Source organism: Oreochromis niloticus, linkage group LG2 (assembly GCF_001858045.2).
Source record: "Oreochromis niloticus isolate F11D_XX linkage group LG2, O_niloticus_UMD_NMBU, whole genome shotgun sequence".
In the NCBI taxonomy this organism is placed as follows: domain Eukaryota; kingdom Metazoa; phylum Chordata; class Actinopteri; order Cichliformes; family Cichlidae; genus Oreochromis; species Oreochromis niloticus.
In genome coordinates this window covers 12219949-12243488 of record NC_031966.2, presented here as the reverse complement: position 1 = coordinate 12243488, position 23540 = coordinate 12219949, and the positions used below count along the sequence as shown (strand labels likewise).

General features: G+C 38.8%; 1 protein-coding gene across 3 annotated transcripts in view; it reads right to left on the bottom strand.

Annotated features, from left to right (window-relative positions):
• The window catches only part of fstl5 (follistatin-like 5), a 176907-nt gene that overhangs the window by 132931 nt on the left and 20436 nt on the right, over positions 1 to 23540 (bottom strand). For all 3 annotated transcript variants that reach the window (XM_005467247.3, XM_019363975.2, XM_003443412.4), the window contains exons 2-3: positions 16068 to 16209; positions 9214 to 9244 (exon numbers count right to left, since the gene is read on the bottom strand). In XM_005467247.3, the coding sequence (XP_005467304.1) occupies positions 9214 to 9244; positions 16068 to 16209 (173 nt within the window). The remainder of the gene's footprint in view (positions 1 to 9213; positions 9245 to 16067; positions 16210 to 23540) is intronic.

The window sequence follows — 23540 nt, the reverse complement described above, 5'->3', positions numbered from 1 at the left end:
CTCTCTGAAGATATTAGAATAGTAGTATGTTAACACAAAAAGTAAACAAGTACTAACAAGCAAACTGAGTTTATGACTTCTTACTAATGTGGATGTCTGTACCTATTGCATCCCATTATATTATTTTCAAATAAGCAGTTTTAAATTAAGAGTGCATTAAACTTTTGACGTTTGTTTTTTATTTTGTTTTTTTACATGTAGGTCTAAAATGGTCAATTTTAGTGTTGTTGCTTTTGCCCACAAAAATCCAATTTATCAAATGAAACAAAACAATGTTGTTAAATTATTAAATTTGCTTTACTGTGTTTTTTATATCTTGGATTGTGTGTGTGTTGGTTTAACAGTGTTGGTAAGCCCACCCTCAAAATGCTTGTGCTATAGCTTGTTTGATGCTTTTTAGCCTTTCCTTCGTTGTCAAGGGTCAGATCAGCAAAATTACTGTGACAAAAAAATGCAGCTTCCCCATTCATTTCACTGACATGTCTACACTGGGATAGCAGGAGTCCTGACCCCAAGGAGGCACAGGAGGCCAGACATGCCCAGAAAAATCATTCAATATAACTTCAGCAGCCCTGGCCAATCAAACAAAACAATGACCCCATCTGATGTTAAGCACTCTGCAGCATACAAAATACTTTGACTGGTTTATAATAGGATAAACAAGTCAAATGCCACCATAACTTTACATAGTCTTTACAAAATCCTGCTTAATAGAAACAACTGTACAGTGATAAGCCTTCAAATGACCATATTACAGTTATTTTGTATCACACATAATGCCAGAGGTGGTGTTACTAAAGATTAGAAGGACAGGGATAATTGTTACTCAGCTGCTATAAACACTGTTCCTCGGAGTAGTTAATACAGACTGTATACAACAGAACAACATACCCAGCCTTGATTTTAGTATTTTTGCCATTTCCATCACGATTTTCTGAAGCCAGAGTGAGGATAAAATTATCAGCTAACAACACTAGAAAGCTAAGTAAGGTAGCATCACAAAGACACAAAGTTATATTAATAAAACAAAAGTTTCAGTCGCCAAATCTTAAGCACAGACTTCATGGCCAGGCTGTTAGTACATTTAGCCAAACAGCAATCCATTATATTTGTCAGTTAACTGCATTAAAATCTTCAAAAAGGCCAAGAGGTCCAAATTAGTGACTTAAATTGGCAGAGGTAAAGTCGTACAAATAACTAGGAGTGCAATTGTTGGCATCCACCTGGCACTGAAAGCAGCCATTTATTATTTTATTTATTTTTAATGCAGTCGTTGCCATGACAGGGAAAATTTGTTGTAACGATCAGAAACAGCTGGGACTCTACAGGAACTGACTTAGGCGGCCATTACTTGAACCGCAGTGTTTGGCTTTGTGTTATACAAATTTTAAAAAGGATTCCTTTTCATGTTTCATGTTTTTATCCCTTGGCTGCTATAGTACTATAATTCATATAAATTCAGTGTAAATGTATAGATAAATGTGAGGATATCAGGCCTCAGCTTGTTAACACTATAAACACAGGCTCATTAGCTACGTCACTGGTTCTATAACAAGATATTGTACATGGCTTATGGTTTTCCATTTCAGACACGCTTAAAGTAGAAGTTAAACTACAAGTTGTTTTTTATTGTAGGATGATGAGCCTAAAAAGAGAACTGAATAAAAGATCTCCACATGTGATATCATGCAATTTTTTGGTGAGTGTGTGCCATTATGGTCATATTACTATCAGACAGTCTATGGGCTATATTGAAGGATCTGGACCGTCATCCAGTATAAGAAACAAAAAAAAGCATGGGCATCAATTTAAAACAGAGCATGAAGATTTCCACTGCAAACACAGTCTAACGCTTTCTGAAGTGCAACATGACCAAGCAAGGTACAGCTGGCTTTTTCCCCTGAGAAGGTGAAAGAGTTGTACCATACAGTATTTAGGGCAGACACAAGTGTCCTCTAATGGCTTAGTGGGTCAAGGAGCATAAGTGGCCTGTAAAGCTAGCCACAAGGTCCTGCGGGGATTCAAAAAGCAAATCCTATAGGGCCTTTTTTCTGTTTTTTTAAACCCAGCCACTCATCTAAGACTGACTGGGGTGCTCATAAGCAGATGGTGCAGTGCAGTCCCATAGCATCTCTTTAAAACTGCTTCCTTCCCTGCCCAGAAAAAGACAGCACTTCATGAATCTACAATAACTTGATTAAGACTTACTGTATGAAAGCCATTACAAATTAAATTGTGGCAAAACAGTGACGCTAGATGGAACAACAGGGAGTCTTCCAATAATTCTGTCTGAGAAAGGTGCAGAGGAACGCAGCATTCACCTCTCCTCAGTACAGCTGTGACGAGTTATTAAAAGTGTAACCCAGTCCCAGGGGGTGGTGTGTAATTTTAGAATTAATATACAATTTAGAGCTTGCTGTTTGCAGCTTTTGAATTATTCAAATGTACTGCTATGGGCTTGGGTTTGGTAGGAGTAAGCAGTAGGCAGTTGCCATGCATACAAATGAATAAATTACGCGAGACGACATAGATTAGAAGAACATAAACATTTGTGCCAGGAAACAAAACAAGATGTTTGCTCTTGTGCAGAGTTCAAACCTGAAAGGCTGTAACATACTAATAGGAATAGTCCACGTCTGTAAGGAAATCTTTCATCAGCAGCCAAATTCGCACGTCAGCACTTCATCTGTTCACTCAACAAAAATACATACATCAACGCATTTTCTGCAGGTATAAGATTTGACTCATCTGCTAAATTTCAATGCTATTACATGATTGTTTTTTTATTGTTTGGTTTTTTTTTGTGTTTATATACATCAAGTAACTAGTAATAACTATACAAAGTAAAGCACAAAAGTGTGGTTGTTTATATTGGACTCTGGTGACTACTCGTGTAAAATTAATGTGAATAACAGAAAAGCACCGGAGAGATATTCATGATATACATTCACAGATATTCATAGTTGCTTTAAAATGCATTTATAATTAACCGGTGGGCCTGGGTTTGATTCAGCTGAACTCCAAAGCTTTCCTCACAGAACAAGGCTGTGGTGCCAAGTGAGAATACAAGTTCTAAAACTAGGATGTGCTCGCTATAACTAAATCAATACTGACCCGTATTTTGTTTTATGTGTTTGAGCACATGTAACAGAGTGTCCATCACAGCTGAATACCTAAGGGGTGTTGATTGTGTCCATCTGTCAGTCATCCATCTATCCATTTTCTTCTACTTATCTGGTGGGCCAGGTTGCGTGGGCAACAGCCTAAGCAGAGAAGGCTAGACCTCCCTCTCCCCAGCCACCTCCCCGAGCTCACCTGTGGGAACACAGAGATGTTCCCGAGCCAGTCGAGTGATATGTGTCCTGTGTCTACCCCAGGGCCTAATCCCTGTATGACATGCCCAGAACACCTCCCGCAGGAGGTGCCCAGGAGGCATCCTTGTCAGATACCCTAACCATCTCAGCTGGCTCCTTTCAAAATGGAGAAACAACTCCACTCTACTCTGACGCTCTCCCGAATGACTGAATCGAAGGAAGCGACAAGCCTCCAATCAGAGAAAGTTCACTTCTCCTGCTTGTATCCACAATCTTTCTTCAATCACTACCCAAAGTTCATGGCCACAGGTAAGGGTAAGGACGTGGATCGAGAATCTGTACAGTATGTAATAAATATTTGATGTTGTGACCATTTCGCCAGCCTATACTACAGTAAACATAGTTTGAAACTACAAGTTGTAACACTAAACTTATCAGGAAACACTAAGTGAGAATTACAGTCAGGGCAGAGCATAAACAAGTAAATTAATATATAACCACACATAACCAATTTCAGCAAAATCCATTTATGTTTTTGTGCCAGAAGGGAGGGAAGAAAAAAATTGGCTAACATATCAGAATATTAGGTTTTTATATCACTAAATATTGGTATTAGTTTTAAAACTCCTTTATTAGTCATGTTGTACTTTTAATCTTAGAGGTTTTCATTCCCATTCTGATGAGCACTCTGTTCACCATGTGGGGCAACTTTCCCAAGGACACTTTGGGATTTGTTAGGTGGCAAATCTCGAGAAAAAAAATACCCCAATGCAAAACATTATTCCCCTCACTCTGACCAAGCTTTTTAATATCACAAACATACATCTTAATATGAAAACAAATCAATGGTTGGCTAAATAAAATAAGGTTCTGTGAACACCAGCAAGTTTGTTTTACTGTGTCTTGTTTATACACTACACCAGCAAAAGTCATTAATCTTAATAGTGCTGCTACCAATGACATTTTTTACATGTAATGAGAATGGGAAGACAATCTTAAAAAGCTCAATCAGATTTTTCATATGACTAAATCAGCCCATTTATTTTGTAAAATTGCATTTCACCAGCAGCCCAAGGTCTTCCTGTAGTATGCATAACAAGCTCGCTTAGTGTGGTATGTGCTCGTTCTGGGACTCCAATTACCGAGCATCCTGGAATACGTTTGGCATTTGTCTCTTCCTTGCTGACATTCAGTTAGAGTTTATAAGGCGCTTCATTCATTCCATCTATGATTTTTTTTTTTTGTTTTGGCATCCACAGTAAATGCAGCAATGTAATTTTCATCCATCCATTTCACAAACTGCTCATCTTGTTCAGGGCTGGACAGGTCGCCAGTATATCACAGGGTAAAAAAATATAACAGTCTCAGACAAGAGAACACATTCAAGTATGTATGAACGTGGAAAAAGACAGAGAGAGAATTTCTCAATAAACCACACAACAAAACTACTTGTGAAACTGCATTTTAAAACAGAATAAATACAAAATAGAAAAAATAGAAAAAACAGAAAAATAAAAAAATGAGAATTCATATTGAACAATGTTGTATAATACATTTTGGACATTTTACAAAATATCAGTAACTACTACTTGGGAGAAAAGCTATTCATCAGTGCAATAATATCTACAGCAGACAGTATTTGACCATTTCTTTATCGCACATGACAGTAAAGTCTTGTATTTTGGACTGTTGCTCAGACAAAACAAGGATTTTGAAGACACTTTTACCACTTTGATCTGTGCTTTAACTATTTGCACTATTTAGAGCGTCTACTGGTATACCTACACCACCCTCCTCTGTTTTTAAGATAAAAGCTACAACTTAGCTTTATCTTATTAGCCTGCAAAAAAAGTCAAATTCAACTTTTGGAGCTGTATTTTTTTTTCTCATTCTTATGATTAACATTATATTCAACATATTTTCTATACATTACAATTTGTCAGATTTACTGTGCATTACCATGACTTTATGTATTAAAACAACATCAATCAGTACAACACATTAAAAAGTCACAATTTTTCCTGTTATAACCACGTTTGTGGATAATATTAGACTTTGTTGTTGTGTTTTTGTAGATCTGTAGAAAACCCAGAGATAAACAGTGGCATCTACTCTAGCATATTTATTTTGTGTGAGGGTAAAGCTGAATAATAAACACACTTTTTCATCTGTTTTAATATACAGGAAGAGTCGGTGTGGCTTCTGTTAATTAAAGTAAGAAATATCAAGTTATATTTGTGAAGGAAACATTAATTAGGTAAGTGCCCCCCATCCAGATGTCTGCCCTGTAACTACATCTTAAAACTAATAAATGTATGTGATTACTCGTTACCTCAAAGTTGACCAAGTGACATGAAACCACAACAGCTTTATAAACTAAATTTGGTTGGGGGGACTTTTATTCTCATTTTGACTTGCTAGATGTCTATTCAGTCCGTTAATTGTGACGTAGCCTGTAAAACTGGGCCTTTTAATGCTAAATCGACCTCAGTTTCACAATAACGAGAAGGCTCCAATGTACATGGTGATACTTGAATAATTTATGATTTTCCCTACAGTTTGCTTGCCTTCTCGTTATCGCGGCTGGAAATGAGTTTGCTGAAAACTGGCCAAAGTGAGAGCTCCCCTCTCGGCTTACAGAACATGGTGCATTAAAGTGAATCACAGCAGACAGCTGGGGCCGCCCTTTATGGTAATGCACCCTCTACAATTACTGCTTCGACCTTCCCCGGCAAGGAAAAATGGGGAGACGTCCATTTAGCGCCCCTTTCAAACACTTAGTGGCAGGCATGTTGGGCAGCAGGACCACCTTTTGCCTGACATTGACTCTTGTTTAGAGGAGACAGAGAAGACATTAGAAAGGTGACAGGTTGACAGATGAGATGTATCTGTCAACCAGCAAGAAGAGCATGGTGCATTAATGCATCACCACTGTCCAGACCCACAGAGGTAGTTGAAGCTGGTTGGAGATAATGGTGCCAACTACAGCTCCAACTAACAGTTTTTTCCTACCATTTTATAGAAACCCAGTTCCAAAAAGGTTGGGACACGGTGGAAAATGTAAGTAAAAACAGAATGCAATATGTACAGGTTGCACCTCCATCCCATCAGAGATGCAGGCTTTTTAAGTTAGCACTGATAACAACCTGGATGGTTCCTCTCCTCATTGGTCTTGAGAATGCAACATGCATGTTTTCCCAAAGAGAATTTCAAATTTCGATTTGTCTGCCCAGAGAAAAGTTTTCAACTTTGTCACAGTCCACCATAAATGAGCTTTGGCCCAAATATGACAGTGGTTGTTTCTGAATCATAGATTTTATTAAAGTTCAAGATTTAAGCATTAATTAATGTTTAGTCAATAATAATAAAATTTAAAAAATAGATGTGCTTAATTTTGCACACACAACATGTTATACTTTTGATTTTATAAAGACTGGCTATTTTAATTGCTCTTGAGCACTAGTATGAATAAAGCTATTGTAGTGTAGACTGTAAAGACTGTTCGTTTCCTCCTCCAAAAACCCCCCAAAAGACTTACTACTGTGCAGAGCCACACATTAAACTCAAATGAACATTATCGATGCAATAACTGCTTAATATACTGACTGTGTGTCCTGAGTACATTTTTAAAAATTACATTTACAGTTGAGGTTATCCAACTTTTTTTTAGGTTGCTGGACCTTCACAGCACAAAATGTTTTTGTTAAAGCTGAGAGCTGAACGACTGTATTTGGTGTTAAAGATAAATGGCTTATTGAAAACTCTGGGCTCCATTTTTAACTTGTTCACACGGCTCCTCGTTGTTATGGAAATATAATTCAATCACTTTCATGGACTGAGCATATCAAGAGTAACATATCTCATTGCACAAAAACACCCAGCTGAAAGTAAAGTATGAGAAAACATTAGAACAATAAAACTACCTCCCATTATAGACGCTGAAGGGTATAACCATTTAGTGCTCACTTAAGCTGCTTTCAAGCATGCAATGCAGCACTGAACTTTTATAGATATTACTCAGCTGAGCTGTATGTAACATGTCTGATTCAAACAGTCGTCTTAGCTACCCGTTTATCTGCATTCCCTTCCTTGTACTTACTACTCACCACACCGCACCACCGCTTCCCTAAACCCTTCCCTGACTATATCCATTTGTGGACTATCCCCTTTATGTGCTACAAGTGTGAAAAGGTAACCTCAGACCTAATTCTCCTGGTTGGTGTTCAGTTAATAACCTCCAACTGAACACCACGAAAACTAAAGAACTTATCTTCGACTTCAGGAAGGGCAGAGCAGACCCGGCCCCACTGTACATTCACGGGAACTGTGTGGAGAGGGTACACTCCATGAGGTTTCTGGGCGTGCAGATCTCTGATGATCTCTCCTGGACTGCAAATACCACGGCGGTGGTAAAAAAGGCCCAGCAGCGTCTCCACTTTCTGAGAGTGCTCAGGAGGAACAACCTGGAGGAGAGGCTGCTGGTGACATTCTACAGAGCCACCATAGAGAGCATCCTAACGTACGGCATAACAACATGGTATGCAGGGTGCTCAGCTGCAGACAGGAAAGTACTGCAGAGGGTCATCAACACAGCCCAGAAGATCACTGGCTGCTCTCTGCCCAGCCTGGAGGTCATTGCAAACTCTCGGTACCTCAGCAGAGCTGGCAATATCATCAAGGACTATTCTCACCCCAGCAATCAAGTGTTTGAACTATTACCGTCAGGCCGACGATACAGGTCACATGAAACCAGGACAAACAGATTCAGGGATAGCTTCTTTCCCAGAGCTATCACCGTAGTAAATAAGCACAAAAACAATTGAACCTGCTTAGCTACACGATACTGTCACCGTCATTTATTATGCTGCTATTCATACTGTCATTATATTAATGCTGCTATCCTGTATATATCGTACTTACTATTGTTTGTTTTATTGTACCTTTTATATTTTACACTTATATTTATTATTGTATTTTTGCACCAAAGGAGTGGCACTCCAATTTCGTTGTACCCTGTACAATGACAATAAAGGCTATTCTATTCTGGCACTGCAGGAGGTTAAATGAGTGAAATATGTCTATAGTATAATGTGAAAAACCCTCTATATACTAGTGAAAAAAACACTCTTTTTTTGTAAAACTACAGGCAATATGAGCAGATACAAAACATGTTGGCGGAGGGTCTGCAAAATGTCTTTTAAAGCTCCAAACAAAAGCGTAAAAACATGTTTTGATGCAGCTGACAAAGTTTAGGGTGATTACTTTTTTTCTCAACATTTGTACGAGCTTAGTCACAATTCATAGTATTACAATTAGACACAGGCATTTCAAGCAAAAAAATACCAACCAGATTTCTTGCACACGGACCTGATAACTTTAGTTTTTGAAGGAATCCAAACAGAACTTTTTAATTGCTGTTGTCTTTGGATTTTTGTCTTTCCTGTTTGTGTACAGAATGACGAGTTTTATCAGTTTGGTGTCTGATGGATAGTTTTGTTATTTAATGGTTGCTGGCTACTGTATATTTTAAAACAAGTTTAGTTACATAAAATTTTCATTTAGGGTTTAAATATATCTTGATAAGTGAAACGTCAAGCTTTGTACAAGAATGTGACCATTGCATGAAATGTGTTTGGTGTAGGAGACAAAATTTTAGAAAGAGAAGATAAGAGAGTGTTATGCTCTTTCTTATTGTGGTGTTTTTGATCAAATGTGCTCTTTTTTGTCTTTTAGTTTAAAAAAAAAGGCTACATAAATATTTTATACTACAGTTAGTCAGAAAAAAAAAGCAAAAGTGCTTCACTTACGCTGTAGCTTCAACAACCCCTCCCCTTGTACACAACATGTTGACATACAGGAAGGAAGGAGGAAGAAGGAGGAATCAAAGGCAGAGACTCACCTTTTATTCTCAGGTTCTCTGGAACGCCATCCTGTTGGAAAAGAAGAAAAAAGAAAACAGAGATAAGATCTATGAGATCAAAACTCACCAACATTAAGGTAAATGAGTGCAGTTACATGTCCTTGTATTAGATGAATGACATTCTGTAGTCCATTCAGTATATTAACATTCTTCTGAAAAATGGTGTTTCACATCTCAATGCAATCATCACACAAAGCCTAAGGACTTCATTCTGAATGCAAGAACTCTGAATGTCTGAATGTCAAATAATATTGCATGAACAACCCAAACAACAGTGTACCTTTACACGGCAATTTGACTCGCTTACACAGACAACGGACAAACAAACTCTGAGATTTTATTTACTTACATATTATTTAATACATATTATTGACTTCTTCTTGCTTTTAGTCATTAGATATGTTTCTTTAGATTCTGAGGATAAAGTACATATGCCTGTTGTGTTTTGAACGAGTTAACCAAATTAGTAATTCAGATGCTTCTTCACGTTGACAAATAAATGTTTAAATGTAGTGTAACAGAAAAAAATATGCAGTAAAAAAAAGAAAAAGAAAAAAAGATATTACAGATATACCGAAGAGCAAACAACTAGGACCTTCTGAGTAGCCGCGCTTTAACAGATTTGCATGCTTATTGAGCATAGTTGTAGAAAATGCTGCTATCAGGACTACTATTCTAAGTAACTGCTCTCCAGAAACCATGAATGCGAAAGAAAGAGGCATAAATATTTGATTTCTCTACAGTGAAATCTGCATAGCTCATCCTTCTCGTTCTTGTACAGAAAAATCAGATTCTCTTTCTAGCAGCTCAAGCTGGGTGGCGTTATGAGGAAGATGCATTATGCAACGGGTCTACAGTCAATAATGAACTGTGGTCCCTGAATGCATGAAGAAAACAGCAGTTTACCCATTTTCTCAGTTTGCACAGAAATCGACCTACTGTTTTCTTCCTAATGCACTATTAATTACCTGTCAATTAAAATAAAGGATATTATGCACTTAATGTGTTTTAAAGATATATGGGTAAGCATATCCAAGAGATGTGACTTTAAATATCAATTCTGACTGAAGGAATAGCTCAGCTATCTTGCTTCCTGGGTACCATGTGTATACATTTGACATTGTCATATTTTTATTTAGACTATACTGGGTCTGTACATACTGAGCCCTGCTGTTAATGAAATCCCTACCCCACAGAAAAGAACATCCACATGATTGATAATCTAATAAATATTGATATAGTGATTTATTGTAAACAATATCTAAAAAGGTTAACTGATTTTTATAAAAAAAATAAACACATAATACAAAAAAGTGTGAAAAACAATTACATTTTCTAAGCTCTTAATTATAATGACAAAATATTCATCTATAAATATCAATAGGAACACATAACACACGTAACTGTACCAGTAATTACCAAAAATTATTAACTTAGTGTTTAGTGGTTACTATTAACTGCGCAGTTTATTTACCATGTTTATTACAAAGCGCTAGCAGTGGGTCCAAGTTTGATTTTACACCCTGGTATGTTTCCAGAATTCGCAATCAATGCATTCCTGATGACATGCAATGGTTTTCAAGATGTACCACAAATGTCAGCCTTCTCTTTGTGAAAGTTGAGGATGAATACATAACTCTGACAGTCCCCAATGTGGCTATGACATTTTATGGAAATCCATCACGTGGTTTCTTCGATATGCAGGCACATCACCCAGCAATCACTAAAGCTCAAGTTAAACATTGCGATGTGGTAACAGCTCTCTCTGCTCATCATCTTTCCGGATGTTTCAGGAAACACTGCTGACCATCCGATACAAATCAGAGAAAACACCTGTGGCTCTCTGACATTCTTTGTATACCCCTCCCACCAAACAGACACACACACACACACACACACACTAGAGGAGCTGACATTTAGAATTGCACTACAGGTAGGGAAGATATCAAATGGGCCTTATTTGCATATAGCAGACAATGTTCACACTTCATTTGTTTGAAGAGAGTGATTTCTCCTGAGCCACTGGCAGGCCTGTCTCTTCTGCCCCGAGACTCCGGGGACAGTGAAGCACCCAGCTGTACAACTCGTGCTTCATCTGCTCCTGTCACAGCTAGCTGGCTGACCGCCTACATCTATCTCTCTTTCTCCCCTTTTTGTGTTTCTCACTGTCTCTCAACCCTCCTCACTCCAGCAGCAACACCTCCTCCTTGTCTTTTCTTTCTCCCGCTTCAGATCTCACAAACCTCACTTCTCCAGACCACCAACTTCCAAGTACACTCCATCTGGAAACATATGACAACAAATTGCAACATACCAGTATGACAAGTGACCAGAATACGGTACGCAGTACTATTCCTTATGAGCAAGACAAAAACAGACATGTGCATATTCCAGTGCCTGTACCTTGCTAGAGTTATGCACAGTATCTGTATCTGCAATAGCATGCCCAGACAAATAAATACTTGAATTTCTAACAAATGCTTCATACGGTCAAGAAGTTCAAGAAAACAAATGTGTAATTTAGCCTTTTTGCATCATAACACCGTTGCTGTCTTTTCATGGTTTATCTGTTTATAATTGTCTGTGGGTAGCTGTGTTCAAACCGTTTCTGACAAAGGATGGCAAGGCCAGTAGCTGTACTGCTAAGACTCATCATGTTGACAAGTAACAACTATAATAAATAAACCAAAAGAACAGGGAAAATAACCATGTAGCAGAAAGACTTTGAAAACCACAGGTCAACACCTTGTTATTGTTCTAGTAGACTGGCTCCGTACAGCATCCCTGCCTTTTCGGCCCCTGCGGAGACGATACAAAAGCTGGTTACCTCAGTTTCGGGCTGGCTGCCATTTGAAAGCAGACAGCTCATCAAGATGAGTGACAAGGGTTGGGGCTCAAACTGACCAGCTGAGGAGGAGAGGGAGGAGGAGGAAGAGGAAGGGGGAAATAATACTGACAGAAGTCACGTTTAGGCCAAATGTTGCCTGTTGCAGCTTTAACTGATGCTACTGTACAACAAGCTGTTTCTTGTGAATTTTCCTGTTCAGTCTTGTTGTTCCTCCCATTCCCCGTCTCTTTATCTCAATCTAATTTGCCCGCCACCCCCACTCCCTCTCTCTCTCACTCTGCTTATCCCCTGTTAATCTAGATTTGCCATGTGGCCAAGCCAGTGCTGGATGGATGGGGTTTTGCACACACAGTTGTCCTTGCCTCCATTTTGTTTGTCCTGACATAACAGCTTGATGTCAAAGCGACAAAAACTCACAGAAATTGCTGTAGTCCCTCATGCTGAGCAAGCCTGGCACTTCTACGTGATTTTCACAAATTGCACATTGAGCCCTCCATCATTCTTACAATTAAACTCTTCATGTAAGACCTTGGCTGAAAGATCTCAAAGTATCAGGAGCTTAAAAGTAGCAACAACCAACACTTTAAATGGGGTATGCAATAAAACCTATAATAACTACAGGCAGGGACCCGTGTCCTATACCTGACCCCATGTAAAGGATTTCACAGTGATTTTCTGAAACAATGCCATGGGAATTACACGGGAGTAGAACATGTGACCAGCTGTTTATGACCACGTGGTGACTGAACTCTTTGTGAGGAAAGCTTATAAGGTTGTGTCCGATCACGTTACCCTAACCAAATGCTGTCCTTCGAAGCACAGGAAAAGACATCGCATTAACCTTCCCAGCACAGTTCGCTATTTTCCATCCAAAAATGAGGCACATTAGAGAATATGAAATTGTTATTTTATCTCGCTGACTTCATCATCTGCTTTTAAACAGTGCTAACTAATTTTTATTTTGAGCTGACAACCACGTTCTTGAACTTGATATTACTTCTCCACAATAATTCACTTTGAAACAACTGTTAACACAGCTCGCTCAGCTTTATTGACAAGAGCATGACCCGAGTCTCTCTGCAGTCCAGACAAGAGCTGAGAAATTCTCTAAGCAACAAAAAGGCCAATGACATAATTTGAAAAAGGGCTTACTTTTGGCTTTTTTTCCACCAAAGGGCTGTAAATTTCCACAGTCTCATTTGACAGGCAGATAGATGAGCGCAGTTTACCTCTGTCCTCTCGCAAGACGAATTGTAATGGTATGCAGATGCTGTAATGACATTCCTCTGCGATGTAATCACAGCGCCTGGCACATTAATTTCACTGGAGTGGAAAAGCACATATATCATTTCTGTGGCTTCTCGTCAGATTTCCGCTACATGTGGGTATACATTACCTTAATTATTAAAGTCACTGCAGTTCCAAACCACACCAGCGAAAAGAGACAAAGTCTAAATCAGTTAGTTTCAATAAGAGATAATGTACTGCTGGATACAATAAAGAAAAGAGCACCATTCAGCTTCAAAATGTACTGCTGGTTAGATTAAAAGTACTTAAAGAAAATATGTCTGCCTTATTCACATGGCACTGCATTACACTGAAAAGTACACTCTCTTCAGTACAAGAGAGAATGAGGGGACAGTAGAAATACTGGACTGTGTTGCAGTGGAGACATTAAAGAGACACTACAAGTGAAAAGGGCCATATTCATTACAAATAGATATCACTGAAACACTTGCATTTAAAAAAAATTAAATACAAGTTTCTTAGGTCTTAATATTTAAAGGAAGTGATTTCCACTGATTTATAATCTGCTGATGGTGTGTGTACCTCCTTTTTTAGCCAAACAGTGGGGAAAAACAAGTCTCCAACAAGGCAAAGAAATGTGTTGTTTGCATATTGTTTTATCAGAATTAATGGCAGTGCTGGTAGAGGTAGATCACTATGTACAAAGATTAATTCTTACTGCAGTGCCTTGGGTCGCTCTCCACCCTGAGCCCTTTGCTGCCGTCATTCCTTCTCCCCTTTCCTTCCTGTCTCTCACCTTTATTATCCAATGTTGCCACAAAAAAAAACAGCCCAGTAGCACTGTTGGATTGAACTCCAGCAGATTATAAGTGCACCTTTACAGAGTGTATTTTTGTTTCCTTCACTCAAACTGAAAAATGATGTTTTTAAAATGAAACAGCATCAAGCCATTCCAAAGGTAAGATGAGGTAACTCGGGATTATTCACAGGCCCAGAAAGAATTAAGCTCCGCTTTTGGATTTTACATTTGATTTAATGGGGGGGCGGGTTCGCCGCAAAAAGAGGAATGAATTAGACAATATTTTTATTTTTTCATTTTATTCCAAATCTAACTAGTACATAAAATAAGCATCTTATCAAGCCCTCAAAAGTCAATCTTATAGATTCAGGTGCCTGGAAGCCACTCTGCCTAGAATACTTGCTGATATTTTTGTTCTTAACAATGAGTCTAGAAATTCAATTCAAAAATCACCACCTATCCCTGAAATCCTTCAGCCCCAAGTGCAAATACAAGCTAAAGAAAAAGACATTACATCTTCCGCAGACTTCCTCTTTACAAGATGAAACTGTGAAACACTGCTCTCCTGGAAACTAGTTCTTCTTGCTCTGCCTCATCCTCGGATACGTAGGATATGGAAAGATACAAATCATATACCTCGCTAGAGAGGTAAGGGTTTTTTTTTTCTAAAGTTGCGTAGTCGTGTTAGATGGAATCCATCCCTGTCCATGCAGAGGTGGATGATGGATCATTTGCTGCGCCTCCCTTTGGTATAAAGCACTGCAGCCTGGCAGAAGTGCTATCTCTGCAGTTTATTGGCACCATATTACAAGATGTTTGGGTACTGAAGTTTAAATCACTTCAATTTCTTAAAATACTCAATTTTCAGATTAGATGTTGCTAGAAAGAATCACAAGTCCCAAATAGCTGATATGTGTAGTCTACATGTTTAGAAAGCATCGCTGTGAATAAATGTTGTTCAAAGGTCAAAGTGATTTTGACCATTGTGTCGATTCAACAGCGTTGCATCGCTTCCAGCTCCCCACTCAACTATGATACAGTGCAATGACGTTCCTACCATCTGTTCCCTCCGACTCCCTCTCTTTCTAACTACCTCTCACCCTACCCGCCCTTTAGTACCACTGTCTTTGCCTTTCATTCCACACAGACGTGATTGTAACAGACCGACATAAACAAACATGAAATGTAATATGTAGCCAGGAGACAAGAGATTTTCTTAAAGTAAAACAAAAAAAAAAACCCACAAAGGAAAACAACTTTTTTCTCCTATTGTTGTCACTGCTAATTCTTATCATGGACTGGATTGAAAGAAGTGTTTACTAGCAAACATAATTGCAAAAAGGGGGCTTATGGGAAATGAGTACTGAAGGACCACAATCTGACTAATGCCTCTTGACAAAACAGTTTGTTTTCCTCAACTCTCCGTCTGCCAAAACAGTCAATTTCTTTCCTAGTCTGGTTCTAATTGATCCATGCCTGCTGTGCTGGTGTTTTGGAACTGGATCAGACGAGAAAAAATGAGCATGCTACTTATTTTAGAAAATAAAAAAAAATTATCTTGTTCCTTAAGATGTAGCGAGAAATTAATAAAAGTGGCGGATTTTGCTTTTGGGGCCTGCCCTCTATTACTAAGTCAATAAGTGTTCAATTACTTCTTTTACTTAAAACACTCAACTAAAATGCCACGCCAACATCTTCTTTCAAAGCTCGTCTTCATCTTTGCTCATCTGTGCCTTGCATTAATCTGATGTTGTTTTTGAAATGACAGTCTTCTGGCTCAGAAGGAGGGATAATGATTCATCAAGTGGGCAGAAAAACAACAACTGCAGGAGAGTCATATGATGCAGGAAGACGGTGCCGCTGTAATGAGCTTCATACTTGGCCAGAGCACACAGACCTGTTACGGACAGCATGCGAAAACAGAAAGGCAATCAATACCTTGTGTCGAAATCTCACGACTGGTCGATAGGGCGGTGACCCGAATCCCTCCTTGCTGGGTCTCCCGTTGGTGCCAAGCGCAGCGAGCCCCAACAGCAAAATCGCAGCAGACCACCATCTGGTCGTCTTCATTGGTCTTTTCCTGTCAAAAACCAAACAAGAATGGTGAATGCGTACTCTCCTCCAACACTCTCCAGGTTCAATACTGGTTGGCCAAGACAATACATCAGGCCCACAATAATTAGTGAAGACAATGAGAACCGCAAAACTGTCGCTGGTTTAAACTAAAGCTATCAATACGTGGCCCACACTCGGCAGGGAGATTAGATCTCCTTTCAAATCAATTACGGGGAAATAGACGTCATGAGAAAATCAAGATAAAGAAGACAAAGAGCCAATATATTAAGGCAATTAAAGTGAGGGCTTTGGATTAATTAGGCTGAGTGTCTAAGTCAAGCAACTGTGATGAAGTGGAGAGATTACATCTTAAAACGGATTCCTCACAGCTTTGCACAGATGCAGCCTGGAAATATTTATTTTTTTTAAAAAGTGAGAATATTCACTTTTCACCTCCAATTCGACTGCATTTTCAATTATTCATTGGACTGTGTAAAAACAAGTTTGACCTTTGCATGACATGAATTAAACAAAATCACACTTGTGGAGGAAAGGAGGGGAAAAAAAGAAAAAACAAGCCCTGTGGAAATGTCTGTGTCAGTGAAACGGATAGGTTCGAGCAAGTAGCAAGGCACAGGACATACCCAGAGAAGAAGATATGTTAACCACTCCTCTTATACTGCCTTACACGCCTTACACACCAAACAATTGTTATGTTGAAACCTGCAGTGGATTTGTTCCTTCATATTTTTATCCCTCATCTTTATCTGCATTTATACCCTACAAGTTTTTTTTATCCACCTCACTGCAAAGATCTCCTCCATCAGAAGCACTTTATAAATAAATCTGACTTGACTTGTTTATTTTCACAGTCAAACACTGAGCTGCACTTTCTAAGACATCCAAAACCATTCTCCAGTGAAGGGAGATGACTGACAGCAGGATGGTGACCCCGCTTCCTTGTTCTTTGGGGCTGACACTGAGTCAGACAACAATGGTGCTGTTGTGGCAGCTCTGTGGGTCCATGCGCTTTTCACTGGAGGTCAGCAGGTTGCACCAGCAGAGCAGCGTGTCACTGTGATGTGCCGGACAGAGAGGTGATACTGAAACTTTATTTTTGTGACTTTACATGTCTTCTAGAGCCCTCCTCTGTTGCCTGATGCCTGCAGGATTTCTGCTTTGAAATTACTTCCTTTTATTTCGAACCTACTTTTTTTTTGTCATGTGGAGCAGATATAAAGAACTTGGTCTTTTGGTGGAAAACACATTTAATTAAAAATATCATCAACAGCTGTGTTGTATACTGCAATTCTCTGGCAAATTTAATCCAATTTTCAGACTTTTTGTTTCACTGGCCTTTAGAAGAAAAGAAAAAATCAGTGTTCTTTATCAAACTCTGAAACAGCCTTGAATCACCTCCTACACAAATCATCGCCAGCCTACTAACCAATCCAGTTCTTTTCATGGTATGATATACACCCGCCCCCACCCCACTCCTGCCCCAAACAGAGACTTGTCTCACTACAAACAAAAAACTTCTAGACAACATACTCGTATAATCCTGTATGTTAAGGCCTTGGTCTTTAGTGTGGCTACCTTGTGAACAAAGCTTTAAGCCTCTGCAAATGAAATGTCGTGCTAGGTCCTCTACCCCAGTGTGTGTCAGTGCAGTAGTGAGGGACATTCAAAGTGCCTCGATAATCCAGCGGGAGGTTTTGTTCTGAACAATGAGTCTAGAAATTCAAAAGATCTATGAACCTGAAAAATAATTATTAAAATGTTGGTAATGATCAACAGCCTTACTAACCCCCTGCGGACATATTATGGTCCTTTTATGCTATAGGGCATTAATAGTCGCACTCACTTTTTTAATGTGATCATATTCATATTCATTCTCTGTGCGTCGTAACTCTCCCGATCCAGGTAGGAACCCTGCCTGCAGCAGCTGCTGCTCCACTTCTCCGCTAACACAGTCTTTATGCCACACTAGGTGGATTACCATATTTGCTAGCACAATCAATCAACTTCTTTCCAGTATCCCAGTGTTAAATGGGTTATTAATGGACCAACTTTTGCACGGTGCTGTGTCAGAGACAAAAACATATGCACAGTTTTAAGAAGTTTAACTGCACCATACAGCACAGTTCCTCAGAGACATTAAACTCATTATGATCAGTCACAACTGCGGCATAAGCAAGCACCTTTCCAGTCCTCCTTCTAGTGAATAATCAGTAATCTTTCTTGGAGCTCCAGACTGTTTTAAAACTGTGTTGTCCTATGATTCATTAAAATAACCTGATTTTCTTTTAAAGCCGCTATCGCTACAATGAGCACGTGGATTTGAAAGAAATCGTTGGAAAAAGGTTGCAGTCCTGCTGAGCCAAGAGGTCTCTATAATATTTTCCCCATCCCATTTGTAGCAATGGCACTAAACGCAAATAAATTAGACTTGTATTGTTCTATCCTACCTTAATGGACAAAGCATTTTACAATATTTATCTCCTATTCAACCATTCACACACAAACAACAACAGCAGCTGAGCTATTACACAAGTGGGGGAGCACATGTGCCCTTTTAAATTAATTTCAAAATAATACAATTATAAGAACAATATATTCAGCTTCCAGTTCAGTTCAGCCTCCAGTGAGTACCAGACGAATGGGGTACACATCCATGCATTCATCCATCCAACCAACCTGCAGTTGGCAATGTCCTTTTAATCCGTTCAGCTTTGGTGAGCTCGACATAGTGGCACATGCAATGGTTCTCCACCTGCTGCGGGTTCTGCTTAGATTGGCCCTTCAAATTGCAGCAGCTCTCAGAATAAGGACTACCACCATCAGTTCCAGTCCAAACAGTAGCTGGAGCTTGCTCAAAGGAGGCATCTGAATAATACTGACCAACCTGACCAATGACCCAGGTGGTAAGAAAACCTTGAGCTTTAGAGAAAAAGGGAATTGTCCACACACAAATAGATCGCAGACTGTGTGATTCTTTGGGGAAAATGAAAAATAAATTATGCAGCCTTTAATATACCTGGCCTGAGGGGAAAGAGTAACTAAGTATTCACTATCTTGCCCACGAATGGACAGGAGGAACCAGAGCAGAAAATATTATAACTCATAGACGTTCAGTGTGCTCAAATTCAAAAGCAGAACTTCCAAAACAGCCATAAGGTTGAACAAACTAACCCCTAAGAGAAATGCAAAAAGGATATTGAATAACGGTTGCGGAGGGAGGACTGGAACCTGAATTTAATAAGCAGAAGATGGATGGATGGATGGATGGATGGATGGATGGATGGATGGATGGATGGCTTTAAGACAATACCCTCAATGCAGGAAAATGGCTACTCCCTGCCTATATCCCTATAAGCAACAGTGCTCAACAAATGAGCCTTGAAGAAAGGAAAGTTCAAAGCAATTCTGAAGTATACATCATTAATATACAGTTTAAAGATAAAATTACTAAAAAGCTATTGTATTCTTTGTAATAAACTGATAAATTTCATTAATTTTCACTGTGTAATTTATATGTGCCTAAATTTTTCAGCTTATTGAACGATACGCTGCACATAAAAATAATTGTCTGGATGTAGCTCGAGGTAAAGCGTCTTTGTCACCTCACCTAACATACGTTTCTGCATTTTCCTCTTGAAAACAAAACAAAAATCTGATTTCAGTTAGAGTAAATTAAATCCAAATTTTTCTAAATGGCAGGCATAATTATTTTCTTTTGATGGAGGGCTAAAACATCTTTGGTACGTACCAATATGTTTTATGTGGAAAAAAATACCCAATTAAGAATAAATTAAGAATTTTAGCTCATTTTCAAAAATAAAAAAATAAACAAATCTCAAAATATTTTTAGCAAAATCCCCCAAATGTCCCAGGCACAGCAGGGGTGATCTACAACTGTAAGTCTTAGTATGTGAGGGAAAGCATGCAATCTAAATGCTGCACGTCTTATTTATTTCTCTTGAAAGCACAAGAGACAAAAACAGTCTCAATTCTTTTTCCCGGGATGCCCGAGAGACTGCCATCATAACTTCGCCGTGTGGTTTTAAATCCCCTAGAGCACACCTAAGCTTTGGCATTGACTTTGAAATGAAGACTACCTATCTCCCACTATGTACACAATGAATCATGCCCTGCCAAGCTCACAGACACTTTCCATCTCATTCAGCAGATTTCTGCCATTCATGCACTGGGCAAGTTACCATAAATGCCCATACAGCTCACCTTACAGATACTTGGCTCTATGTATGCATCACACTGACTGCACCACACTGGGCACTGGCTAGATTTGAATAATGCACATTTTGTAATTTACTGTCAACTGTCATGCATGTGTGGTAACCCATAACTCTGGAAAATAGGAATATATTATTAAAGCGTGCCATACATTTTCCTGACATTATGCATGGTTTCCCCCAAAAGACCTTTACTCAAAAACTCCCCCCATTATGAGTAATCTTGGACAAATTCTGACTTATTGCTGATAAGTCTTCAATTTACAGCTTTCTAATTACTGTCAGCTTGTCTCCAGTATAATTAAACAAAGCCCTTGAGAAATGCAAAACTCTCAATATAGCTGAACGTCTACTGTTACCATCCCCGACTTTCTTCTCTCACTGTTTTTAGTCAGACAGTGAAATATAAGCTGCAGTACAGCGCATCTTACAGAACAAACAAAGAACACAAAGAACAACATACTGCAAAAGTTAAGAGTCTTTCAGTCTTTTGCAAAAGGGCACCAAACCCTGTAGCAGATTGTTTAAACTACTTTAGCACCAAAAGTCACAGCCAACGCTTCCTTCTAACATCTGTTTTGCCCTGCTAATTACAATTTCTTTTTCAATGTTTCTCCTAGCTGCTAAGATTTTTCTAAACCAACTGGAAAATAAGGTCTGGACCAGAATAACAACATAATGAAATACTGTACACTTGGAGAAGTTTTAGGCTGAAATCTCTGAACCAACAACCAAGGACAATTTCATCTTTCATCCCTCAATGTAGATCTCCACTATCTTTTCAAGCTGTTGTAGCATCTCCCTCTGTATGAGCTGGGATTTGCTGAGCTCTTGTACTGATATATCAGCGAAATGGCTATAAAGACTGACCCCCTGTCTTTAACCCAACTGCCTGGTTACAAAATTCAAGAGGTGGATGACAAGTTGAAACTACACCGAAGTGTGGTGCGTGCCAGTTCTGAAGTCACTTTTGGCTCACGCCACTGTTCACCAGGGTAACAACAGGGAGAATAACCAAGGCTTTAACTGGCCTTTACTTTAAAGACATTTTCCAGTCCAATTCTCCTCAAGGCTAAAGTCCTGATTTTATTTTATTTTTTAAAAGAACTCTGATAAAAACCCTGTTCACTCGGCTTAAAGTCTTGGCTGTTCTATGACGTTACCTTTATTCACATGTAAAAAGACCACTCAGAGAGAAAATTGCAAGTAACATGAGACTAAAGCTCCTTGTTAGCAGACATACTGATGGTAACTTTGTATTCAAACTGCCAACTTTCTAGGCAGAGGAGACAGAAGTTAAAACAGACTGTTGCACACAGAGAAAGAAAGGATATCATGTAGTGATACACATTTAAAAATGGCTTGTTTTTATCATGAAAGTACGCAAGCCTTTTCTATTAACGCCCACAAATAAAAGTCAAGTCACCAGATGCTAGAAAGCCCTCCATGTTCAGAAAACAAACTGAATTTTAATTTTTAAATACTATTGTACAGCTGTTTATTATCCCCCCATAACTCCTGTTTACTACTGACAGTAATTCTTTTTTGGGGTAATGTTTTGTTTAGGGGTGGGTGTTTTGACAAGGTAATAGCATCATAAACATTAGTTTAAGTGAAATCGGGGGGCGTGGGTTGCATTTTATTTGAATAATAGTCACAGATGCAATTCAAAGTAATAAGCAATAAAGCAACAAAAAACAAAGATTACAGAAATGTTGGTAATAAATACACATTTGTTTTGATGAAAAATCCTATTCTGCTCTCTTCTCCTCCTGCTTAGTTGCCAAGCCTGCAGATTTATCTGCCCGCTCCTTGTTGGAAACCTGACCTTCACGGAGGGAACCAAAGTCTTAAAACAGCAGCGGGATTCAGTGAATAGCACACAAACCTGAACTCAAGGATGTTTAATAACTTTTGGTTTCTGTTAAGAATGTGCACATGCTGTGAGCATTTTTGACATGACGTGCTTTAAGGCTGTGAATTTTCAATTCATCGGTTTCCCTTTGCCATTTGAAACTTACAGCATGCAAGGTTTCCATGTTCTGAACCTTTCAACTCCCCTCAGTTGCCCGTGAGCTCTCCAAGTGGGAAACAGTAACCCCCTGTTGCACTGCACAGCTCCCAATTGTGAGTGGAGCAAACATCTATGAATAAGGAACAGGGCAATGCTGAAAGAAACATGCATGCTAAGTCAATGGACCGTGGCCAAACAACCACTGAAACACTCTATGAGACTGCTTCAAGGTCAGTGTGATGGCTGCTTTTCTCACATTGCATATAAAGACAGGGAGGCAACTCTTCCTGACATTTCAACACTAAATACAAAGATATTTTCATAGAAGGAGACTTGATAATTCAACATTTTTTCATGGGTGCTAATCAATCAGGAAAACATTAAAGAAAGAAAATGTTTAAGAAGTTGTTAAGCTTCGGCGGCAACATCTCTGAAGTTTAAGTCGCACTCTTGGTTTATTTTTACCATTTTGCTGCCACAGAACAAAATGATGACAGACACAAGTGGAAGAAACAACAGAAAAGGGTGTGAGCATGCCTGGCAGATAATAAAAAAAATCTAAATCTGTTGCTGTTATATCAATGTTTAAATGCCATTTTTGCAAAACGTGTTTGAAACCTGCCAAGTTTAAAAATGATGATTGAAGTTTTTCATCTTTTTTTCTGTGGCAGATACATTTTGACAGCTATGTCTTTTCTTCTATCCATTCCAAGTCCAAGAAGGAAAAAAAAAAACACTTTTTTTTGGACTGTTATTTTTCCACTTCGCTGGGCATGCGTGGGTTTTTTTGCTTTACATCAAAGCCATTAAATCATGAAAATTTAAACCACAGGATCCAATAAAATCCAATAAAAAAGTCAAAAGTGCTTTTGAATTTTCATGATCACGTTTTGATTTATTTAAATGACTTGAATGCAATGTGTCACATCCACTGATAACAGGAAAAAACACTTCACCACAAAATCCACACTAATATGTTAAAACACAGAATACGAGTGTGCCAGCAGACAGAAAAACGCTAATGGGCCATATCATAAAATCAATCAAATCTGAAACAGTTGCCACCTGAATCAACTCAGAATCAACTTT